Source organism: Leptonychotes weddellii, chromosome 9 (genome assembly GCF_054177405.1).
Source record: "Leptonychotes weddellii isolate Sample4059 chromosome 9, ASM5417740v2, whole genome shotgun sequence".
In the NCBI taxonomy this organism is placed as follows: Eukaryota; Metazoa; Chordata; class Mammalia; order Carnivora; family Phocidae; genus Leptonychotes; species Leptonychotes weddellii.
The window spans coordinates 40,059,116-40,070,358 of NC_138377.1; the positions used below are offsets into that span (position 1 = coordinate 40,059,116).

At 47.2% G+C, this 11,243-nt stretch overlaps 1 protein-coding gene across 3 annotated transcripts in view; it reads right to left on the reverse strand.

Annotated features, from left to right (window-relative positions):
- Positions 1-11,243, reverse strand: part of SAMD4A (sterile alpha motif domain containing 4A) — a 198,537-nt gene that overhangs the window by 35,961 nt on the left and 151,333 nt on the right. For all 3 annotated transcript variants that reach the window (XM_081830488.1, XM_081830489.1, XM_081830490.1), the window contains one exon: positions 1,613-1,722. In XM_081830488.1, coding sequence (XP_081686614.1) covers positions 1,613-1,722 — 110 coding nt within the window. The remainder of the gene's footprint in view (positions 1-1,612; positions 1,723-11,243) is intronic.

Genomic DNA, 11,243 nt, shown 5'->3' on the forward strand with positions numbered 1-11,243 from the left:
TTAGAATTCACAGTTACGGCTGTGGATTTTGGCTTAACTGTGTGCAATGGTGAGCCCAAGGATTTAGGTCAATGCTTGTTGACTAGAGATACTGCAAAGTTCCAAAAAGGAGGTCCTTTCTTAAGTCAGGTCTCTAAGACAAACTTCTGGTGACTTCTTGCAGCAATTCATAGAATTCCTCTTACAGAAGGAAAAGATGGGAACACCAGAGACATCTCCTTCAGAGATATTAACACTCAAGGGACAACTGAACTCACTCTCTAAGATGAAGTGCTGGGGGCAGATTTCTGTTTAGCCTTGACTTTGGGTTCAAGTGAATTAAATTACTCTGAAAAGTTTGTTCTGGCCTCTGGCTTTGCCTTCTCTGTCAATTATGTCTTGTTTTTTCCCAAGTCAAATAACTGAGGACTTAGATTTTTTTTCCCCTCAACTCGGACCCAAACACAAAAAATGCTCTTAGAAGTAGTTCTATCAATCCCTGGGATCTCAAGGGGCAATCGAAATCCAAAAAGTGGTGGGAGAAGTGTGAGGAGGTTGAAATTAGTGCTTTTCATTCTCCGAGAATGTGCAGCGACTTCGGGCTTTGTCTTGCATCTCAATAGCTGTGTTCAGCCAGGCCTGCAGAGGTTAATTAACTGAAGGTGCAGTGGGAAACCAGCACCTGCTGGGAGGTGTGAGTCCAGGGCAGTGCTGCCCCAAATGGTACAATCTCCTCTTCCTGCAAGGGAAATACTATTAGCCTGTTCAGACCATTAATTCTTTTAAATCGTTGCTCAAAGGAAACTGAGGTCAATTTGAAACATGCAAATGGCATTTTATTTTTTTATTTTATTTATTTTGCAAATGGCATTTTAAACAAGAGAAACAAACACATCGGTCAGATCTAGTTACTCGAGCACAGCATGGTAGGAAACATGTTTGGTTTTGGGGGGTCTGTTGACTGGCCTAGCCTTGGGGAAAGACGCCTGAGAAGGAAGGGGGAACTTTGTTCTTTGATGGCACCCAGAAGGGAAATGAAACCTGAGACCTGGGGTTATCCCATTCTCTGTGACGGTCCCGTGTTATGCAAGGCAGTTAGAAGAAAAAGTGTTTTGTACAACTTACTCCAGTCTCAACTAAGTCCAATCTGAACACGTTTTTGGAAAAGTGTTGGGGAAGGTCTGAGGCATGACCTGGTGCTTCTACCCACTAACTACTAGAAGTTAGCTGATTTGTAACCGGACTGGACAACAAACAACCAATCTGGCATTGTCCAAACCACGGAGGGAGGGGGCAGGGAAAGCAAAGGCTGGAACACAGACTCTTTGAGGCCTTGGTCAAATGTTCCTTCTAGGCCATTCCACCTTGAACTTAGAACCTTTTTCATAATACTCTTTCTCCTGAGCTGTATTTGCCTTGCAGTTACGTGCTGGTCCCCCGCCGCCTACTGGACGCTGAAGACAAGAACCCAGCCTTACTCACCATGTAATGCTGGCCAGCACCTAGCAGGTCGTAGAACAAGGCAAGCTACTGGGTGGGGATAGGTATGGGTCCAAACAAGGTCTGTCTTGGGCGGGAACTTCAGGTTCCACCTGGGGCACCTTCTCAGGGGATGGTCACCGGCAGCACTTACCTGAGCCTCCAGCTGGCACTCAGTGAGGGCCATCATTTCCTCGTAGGTCATCTGGGAGAAAAGCGCAGCATACTTGTGCAGGCGGAGGCTTTTTAACCAGGCCGGAACATCTGTGGTGCAAGATGTGCAAGAGATGGGGAGAGAAATTGAACGGGAACAAGAGATGACAAAAGATGTGGGAATAGAGAAGAAAAGGAGGGTGATGGTCAGAGGGGGAAAAAAGAAGAAAAAAACCCTTTATGTTACTAGTTGTTCAATTCCGTTTTGGCAGCAAACTATGGACTTCGAAGTCTTGGTCTAGCCCTGACATTCCCACTGTCAGGCTCCCTTATTCTACTTTAGACTGGGGGTTGCAAACTTGGGGTCCATGGGCTGCAGGGCATAAAGGAATTCCCTAGAATTATACCCCAATTTGTGGATATATGAGTAGTTTTCTGGACAGAAGTCACCATAGCTTCCATAAGGTTCTCAAAGGGGTTCATGACCGAAAACATGGCAAGGAACCACTGCTTTGGCCAGACTACTTCATTACTGATTTGGAAAGAACTGACTTAGAATGTTAAAACTACATATGATGAGTCTTCATCTCCAAGATTTCCTTCTAGGTTCAGTGTAGCTCTTCACATGCTCTTTCTGCCACTTCCACAGGAAGAGCTCACCCAGGCAACCGTGGAAGTCCATGGGTGGAGTTGCTGTCATTCTTAGCCTAATCCTCCTTCTGCTTTCCTATGCCCCAGCGGGAAAATAAGGGCATCCTAGACTCCAAAACTATCACTCCAGTGTGTGTGTGTGTGTGTGTTTGTGCCCCCGCTGACCATTTCTCCAGACTATGGAGTGTGTCTGGATGTGTCTCAGACCTTTTCCTTGAATAGCAACCACAAATATACCAGGACTGGAAAGGCCCAAAGATTGGCTAGATCATAGGATAATAGAATTTCCAAAGCATATCTGAAATAAGCCCACATTTTGGATTCTAGAGTTGGGAAAATTAAATAGTAACTATATCAAAATCCATGAAAACTATCACCTTGCTAAGTTCAACCAAAACAAAGCACTTGCCCCTGCTCTTTTAATTCAGAGTTTTTGAGCTAATAAGATCTTTGAGAATTCTCTAGAATCACCTTCCCTGACCCTTCGCTCATTTTACAGATGGCAAAGTTAAGTCATTGTCTAAGTCACGGAGCAAGTATGTGGTAAAATGGGGACTAGGACCAGGCCTCCCAACTCCTGGCCTTTTCCTGCCTTGTAGCAACTTCTTGTGAGATGAGGACCAAACAGCCCATCAATGGTAGGGCTGGATAAACAATGACTTCAAAGTACTTTGAAATGTTGAAGCACTGGATAAATGTTATTCATGTTTCCTACAAAGTATTATCCATTACTAACCATGTTGATTGCAAGATACTGTCTGTTGCACCAAGTGCTTTATTCTGAGGCACTGACAAACACTCCAGAATAAGTGGGAAACTTCCAATTTCCAATTTTTAAAGTAGTTAACTGGGATTGATGAAAGAAACCTGGCCTACTCTGAAATCAGGTCCGGCCTCCCCGGGGAACCCAACCTAGGCTTATGGAATGTGGGTATTCAATGATCTCCCGAAATTCGAAGATTACAAGGGGAGGGTGGGCCTGGTGAGTTTACCTCTTGATCTGCAGTATTGTGAAGGCTGAAGAAGGGGAACCTCTAAAGAAATAGAATTGGCTATCCAATGCCATTTGAAGACCAAACTCAGTCATCTCAGGCAAGAGATCACTTGATTTTGTGCTTCGAGGCCCTTCGTTCTACCATGACAAGCAGAGAGTCCCTCTGGGACCATCAGGAACCACAAAGAGAAAAGGCTTCCCCAGGCACATAGTATCAACCACTTATGTCCTCCTTGACTCAAACTGCGATTGCACAGAGTCCGGGCCCATCCAGCTCAGGCTCTGGCGCTTTCCCTCCTGTGACATCCTGCACCCATTTTACCAGACTTTATTCTCCACCACGTTTTGTTGTTGAAACAATGCTAATCTTTCTGCAGAGTGAGCAGCAAAAACTACAGCTCTGGCTTTGGGGCCAGTGACTTGTTAATGCTTTGGCACCAGGTTTCATGTTGACTACTCACATCTTTGAAAAGTCCCAAGTTGCTGTTCGGAAAACTCAGTGGATCATGGTTCAGTGAAGTCTGGGCAACCCCACAGCACACCTGGGCACAATTTGTCACAGAGAGTACGGAGCATCTCATGGGCCAGACTTTTCACCGGTGCCCTACAGTTTCATCATGTAAAAGCCACTCACGATAAAACAGAATCCTGAGCTACTAAATCATGTTGTAAATGGGTATTTTATAAGCCAAGAGGACAATATGGTGTTTTAAGAGTTGGGGAGAGTGGGGTGCAAATCTTGGCTCAGTGAGACTAGTAGTCCAGTCAGTACTAGCTCCTTTCTAGAAAAGATTTGGACAACCAGAATTCCTGTTAGAGGGATGAAAGAGCCTGCCTCACCCATATAGTGAAAATGTGGGCCACTGGGAGTTGTTTTCCTACAAAAGGTTCCTACACAGCTTCACAACACGGTGAGTAGGCCTTCCCGAGAAGCTATTTCTAGATGTGTTCCTGGGCGATGTAAGCTCCTCTTGGCCATTTTTCCCCAAGGCAGGCACATGTTCTCTGCTTGTACAGCAAGTATCTCCGAGCTTCGCTCGGTGCTGCAAGCTGAAAGGGCCCTCCTTCCTCAAACATGAACAAAGAAGAGCAAATCCCAGTTCTTAAGAACATAGCCTACTTTTACCCCCTGGCTGGAGATAAGGCACCTTCCTTTGCCAGGGATTAAAACAAAACTCCCTTAAAAGGGAAACAAACCAGAGAAGTGAGCACCTGCACCATTTCACTCCTCCCAAGCCAGGAATTCCGATGACTGGGATGCTAGACTCTGTTAAGATGCTACCCAGAGATGAAGTCTAACTAAAAGTTCAGATCTTTTCCCATGGTCCAAGTGCCACAGGGTTGGAAGCAAAGCTGAGGACCACCTCGCATAACCTCAGACATTGTTTCTTCATCCTGCAGATCTGTGGCTATGTTTGAAAGGAAAGACAAGCAGGGGTGTTTCTTGAAGGAACTGATACGTGACTGGTGGCATGCATGCCTCCTGGCTGCCCACCTCTGGTGGCACACAGCTATTTAGCCTCAACTGGGCTGCTTCGGATGGACTTGCCAACGGAGGTTCCAGACTAGAAAGTCATTCTCTTATGCAGTGTGAGAAAGATTAAGATGCTTTTGCTATATGCTGGGTTGACTTCCTTGTCACGTGTGGGCATCCTGATATTTGCCCACTCAACGTTTGTTGAATGCTTACTCTGGGGGCCATGCATGTCCCTGCCATCAAGGAACTTTTCATCCAGAATGGCTGACTCACACAATACATTTATAATAGTTGCAGGACAAGTGCTAGGTCAACTCCACGTTCTAAGTGGGCACAGAACAATGAGCATTTTGGTTTCCTTTGGGGAGTGAGGGATAGCTTCACAGTGGCGGCAGCCTTGGAATCACTGGGCAGACCATACTGAGGAAGCCTCTGCGGAAGCAGGAACAGCATATTAGCAAAGCACAGAGCCAAGAGAGCATCTGGGGCCAAGCAAACACTTGGGCGAGTGTTAGAGAATGGCTAGTAACAAGGTGGGGCACCTAGGCAGGGCTGCGAAGATTGAGATCTGTAATGATGAAACAAAGAGGACAGACCTCGTCTTTGGGTGATGCGGAGCTGTTGAAATCTGAGCAGCAAAGGCACAATTAGATGAGGATGTTAGAAAGACGATGGCTGTCAGTGTAAAGGCTGGACTGGAGGATGTGGGAGGGGAGGCCAGGAGATGAACTGAAGCCCTTGGAGATGGCTTGGAAGGGCAGTGGCGAGAAAAAGGATATACATGGGTAGTATTTGAAGACCAGGGAAGAATAGGGAGTAAGAGTGAGACCGGTGGTTCTTCTGATTCAAGCTTGGTTAAGACAGAAAGTATAGGGGAGCCGCAGGTTTGGGGTGACAAGGGAGAGATGGTGAGCTCCACTTCATGTCAGTGGAGTATCACTGCCTTTGAGCCATCTAGCTGGAGAAGTCAACCGGACAAGATCTCTGAAGAGAGGTCTGAGCAGGAGAACTTGTCAGCAGCGCATGGTAGTGGCTTTAAGCCATGGAAGTGGGTGAGATCACTCAGGGAAAGAGCATGGAGTGAGAACAGGGGTGAGCCAAGATAGAGCCCTAGGAGCATGAGGCATTTAGGGGAAGGTGTGGGAAGAGAAGCCCATGAAGAAAATTGGGAAGAGAAAGCTGAAGGGTACGAGGTTTCTGGGAGAAAGCACCACCATCCATGTGCAGATGATGGGTCCCTGTACACAGTGTCCATCCTTCATGAGCCTTCTTCTAGATCTTGCTGCAGTCCACAGTGGTTTATCTTTCTATACACTCATCTTTCATATGCTCTGTGTTTAGCTGCTGATCTTTACCACTGGGATCAATTTCCAATTATGTTGATTTCTATTTCCCTTTTAGAGTTTGGGCAAACCAGCCAGAGAGAGGCTTTGTGGCGCATACAACAGCTCACACAGAAGCTGGGCTCCAATTAGAATTTGAGTTGCTTTTTTCAAATATTTGCCGCTGGAATGGCTGCCTATACTATTCAACAGGCCATGTGGCACCTGCCTCGCAAACAGAGAGGCTCCACAAGAGTGAAAGACGGACCCGATACTGCAGAAGGGCCCAATGTGGGAAGCCTTGCAAGGGCAGGGAGTAATGCGTCGCTGGAAGAGAGAGACATGAACAGCCTTGGTTTCCACAAGAAGCTTCACCTGTGGTGGTCCTGGTACCTGCAGACAGAACAGCAACTTCCATTCACCACAGAGAGCCGGGCTACTCTCAGACAACTCTCTGTCTCTTCCCAAGATACAAGTGCATCCTTGGTCTTTGAGGGCGTGAAGAGGAAACCAACTGAGGGGTAAGAAGAGACGAACTCTTCAGCGTTGAAATGCGAGGGCAAAGATTCCTTTCAAAAACAAAGCAGGAGTCTAGGAACGGTACCATTTTACGGAAGCCTGTCTCCAGGCCTCCGAGCGAAAGAAAGACGCGCCTTGGTCTCTGGTTCCTGGGAGCTGTGAGTGCACTCCTCAATCCTGGGAAACGTCAGTGGTGGCCTCCAGGAGGGGTTCACGTTGATGGGGAGTCTGTGTGGGTCTCGGGAGGGACAGTTTGAGTAAAATATCCACTTAGACTTTCGGATACAAACATAGGCACTAAATTTCTCAATGTTTCTGTGAGCTGTGACACTCCTAAGTGGTGTTCTACACGCAGCTTGCTCTGCATCATGAAATGGCGGCTGGGTTCCACGTGGAAAGCTGCCCTCTGCATGCCTGCCCAGCTCTTCAAGCACGTGGCTGAAGACCCATGCTTGGTAAGGAATGGCAGTGAAAAGACTCATGATCTTTACAATTGGGAGAATCCTGGAAACTTGCCTTTCAGACAATGGGCCTCTGGCCTACCTGAGAAGAGGGGGCACGATCTGAGCCCCTGAGGACCTATCCATGCAGGTTATATGCTGGCATTTGGGAATAAAGAAAGGGAAGTGAATTTACTAACTCCTGGCCTTTTAAGTTAGATGAATTCAAGACAGCGTCTAGAAAGTCAACATTCAGAACATGGTGGCTTGCTCCCATGACAGCTGTGCTGAGAAGGGTCCCGGCCACACACTCACTCCATCACTCACACCCTCAGAAATGCTGGATTCACCACTTTTCTCACAAAGGTTTCTCACGGGGTTCTTCGTCTTAAAAAACGATCACACTTGGGCACCTGGGTGGCTCAGTTGGTTAAGCGACTGCCTTCGGCTCAGGTCATGATCCTGGAGTCCCTGGATCGAGTCCCGCATCGGGCTCTCTGCTCGGCAGGGAGTCTGCTTCTCCCTCTGACCCTCCCCCCTCTCATGTACTCTCTCTCTCTCTCTCATTCTCTCTCTCTCAAATAAATAAATAAAATCTTTAAAAAAAAAAAAACGATCACACTTCTCGATAATTTTTCTAATCGAATACTAAGACAGGCAGAGAAGTTCAAAGGTTTACATTTCAAAAACAACTCGAGAGTCTGCTTCTCCCTCTGACCCTCCCCCCTCTCATGCTCTCTTTATCTCATTCTCGCTCTCAAATAAATAAATAAAATCTTAAAAAAAAAACAAAAAACAACTTGAAACCCCAAACTGGCTACTTCAGAACAGGCAATGCATTTCCTTTGCTGTGGGGAAAAAAAGTTTACTTCAGTTTCATCCAAGACTCCCTAGAAAAGGCAACCAAGCCTGTTTTCCCAGTCCCTGGTCCCCTCCAATCTTAAGGGCTAGGTTTCTCTCAAGGTGACTGGAGCCATAGGTTTCTTTGAACCTGTATGATGTCTGTATACAATGTAACAGTTTCAACTACCTCCACGACTTGTATCGACAGAACGCCACCCATCGTAAGTCCACCCAGTCAATGTGCACTCCTAACGGTGAGGCTGGAGCTCAGATCAAGAGAAACAGCCCCCGCCCTCTACCCCTCTCACCCTGACAACTGTGACGACAGAGTCATGGAGCTTCTCACTCTTAGGAACCCAAATCTATGGGCCTTACTAGCCAGAAATCCGGAATGGAGGCCCCCCCACGAGCCTCCCCACGGGCAGGCGGAATGCTAGCCTGCGCAGGTGAGGGGAGGAGCCCGGGCCAGGGAAGAACACGGTGCACCGAGGTCTGGCACGGCTCCTGCGCTGGAGTGTCCTACGGGTCCCCAGACTCGCCATGCCCCACACGGGCCCCGGATCTGTTTCTTCTCCTCTATGCTCTTTGCTACAGACAACACCGCGGGCTCTCCAGCTGTCCCCGGCAAGAACCTGGGCTTCGTCCTAAATTCCTCTGGCTCCTGCACTGTCTACTCTCAACTAGTGCACATTCAATTCCGAGCTCTCAATTCTCTCTCACGCAGACCACGCCCACACACTCCTTGGAATCCATTCTCGTGCAGCTTACACCTTGGTCCCACCTCCTCCTTTTCCTCCTCAGTTACTAAATAGCCCCCAACTCTCAGCAGGCTTCCAGGTCCAGATGCCCTGCTCCTCCTCCCCTCCTACGCCCTGCCCCCACTTCCACTAGGGTCCGATTGCCCATGAGCAAAGGTAAGCAGGTCGTTCTGCTGCTAAATGCCCTCGACAGCTTCTATCAAAGTCAAATCACAAAGCCTAGCGTTTGGCTTTCCCTTCTCCAGACTCCTCTCCCGTGAGCTTTTCACCGTCAAGCTATAGGAGGTACTCGGTCAAGCTGTCTTATCACCATGCTTTCATGCATCCTTTTCCCCCTGCACAGAATGCCCTTCCCTCACCTTATATATTTGGCTAACTTGTAATTGGGCTCCAAGACTCAGGTCCAGGCCTCTCCTCCTCAGGAACTTTCCTTGACTTCTCTCCACTTTGCATCAGGGCCCTCCTTGGTGCCTACCCTGACCCAGGGCAAGTCTCCAAAGACAAGACATTTTCACAGCTGTGCACCTGCATCAGGTACCTGTTTGTGGCTCATGTGATGGGGACTCCCTTCAGGCAGGTGCCATCTCTTTCTTCTCTGTCTCCCCAGTAACTAGTCCAAAGCCTCTCTCAGCAGGTGCTTAAAAGCCAACTGACTTGATGAGGACTAAAGTGAAACCTACGAACCAGTCTTTCTTCCCTTCTCTCTGCTCCCATAAACACAGCCACACCACTCATCGGCAGCCCTGGCCTTTTGAGAAGTCTTTGGGTGTTGTGTCTATACATTATTTCTGAGGACATGATGCTAGTATGAGGGGCAGATGTGCTTCCTCCACCAACGGACTTCTGCTCTTCCAGGTTTTCTCCTCCTTCCTGGAAATTATGGGAATGTCTTTTTTCCTCCTCTTGGCCACCTGAAGGCTTTGCATGAGAGAAAAAGTAAGAGAGCACATTCCACTCATGTGATGCCGAGGGAAAGGAGGTTATTATAATTGAGGACCACCCCGAGAATCATGAATCTTTCCCCTGGGATAAGTCACTGTGACGTTTTTGCCAACAATGAGGACAACTGAATTTAGAAACCACAATCAGCATATCTGGGCCAAAGATGTATAACCAGTTGCCTCCACGGGGCATGTTAAGGGGGGGAAACTCTCATATTCCTGTTGTATCCCACTTCTGTTCGTTAATTTCTCATTGAGTATCTGATCCCATTCTTGCTTTAGCCTGAGTGAGATTAGTCTGAGATCCCCACCCCGAGGGACATCCAATCTGTGCTTTGGAGCTGACTTACATCTTCAGGATGGGTATTTACTATAAAAGGAAAAACAAAGCAAAGCAGGCAGATGATGTTAATCCTCTGAGAGCACAAGCTCGTCTACTTGGGAGAGAACTCTGCCACGATCCCTGGCAGGGTGCTGACCCCAAGACAAAAAGAGGGCGAGATCGATGTTTGTGAAAAATTTAAAAAGAAGAATGCTGGGCCGTGAAGCTTTATTTCACACTCTTGACCCAAGAGGCACATTCCTAAGGGACATTCGTAGCCAAACCTGGCTAATTTGTCCAGATGAAAAGGAAGGAATAGATGAACACAGTGTTTCAGCAAGGTATGCACAGCTGTTGGCAAAAAGATGAAATCACACTACATTAAGCTCAATTATGGTGACTTTTTATTCTTTCCCCAAGGTGCAGGGAGAGGGCTGACCTGCATCCTCTGGAGATTTGGAACTGCTCCAAATTCAGCTACAGATTCCTTGTTGTTTCTGTAAAGTAGGCTTTTAAAAAAACTTTAGAAAAATAGCAATTCACGGATGGCATCCTGAGGTGGACCAGAAAGTAGCCTAAAAGGGCTGATACTCCTGCCAAAGCACCTGGTCACACGGAAGAAGGGAGACGTGGATCTGAGAGGAAAAGCTAGCTCTTTTTAGAAGCACTTCATCTGATTTCATATTTCATTTCTCAGAAAGTATAAATTACTTTGGAAACTTCAACCGGTGTCTGCTCTTGGACTTGGGAATCAAATGAGAAACTCCTGGGCTGGGCTTGGTGAGGGCTGCCTCTTGGGGGCTGTCCTGGGAGGCCACCCTGTATAGTCTTTCCTGACAGACCTGAGCAGTGGTCTTCTCAAGAAGCCATCTCCAGGCACGGCTGGGGGGTGGCCTTGCCCCCAACATTCTGGGATGGCTCTGTTTTCGGGTGTGGACGTTTCTACGGCTTGCCCTATCAGCTCAACTGCAAATATACTTTTTCCCACAAACAGAATCCTTCGTTGTCTGTCATGCTTCCTTTCAAATAGGTTTTGCCCTTTAATTTGCTAAGGGCTTTATATTTTTAATCCCAATCCAATTCTTTGGGAGCAGGACAGTTTGATAGGTCAGCAGAAGGTGGGTGTATATAGGAAAGAGTCCTCTGTTTTAGCCAGTCACCAAATAGCCTGCTTTCTGACCATATCCCTTGGGCCTATAAAGAAAATCTTGGAGGTAAGAGCTTATCTGTGTCACTTTCTGACTGAAGAATCTCTGAGGAGACAATTCTTATCAATTCTAAAGAAAAGAATAGAAGATGCTTACATAGGGGATAGTCCCTGAACTTTGGAATATTTTGGCTTTTATTCTTTTTTTTTTTTTTTTT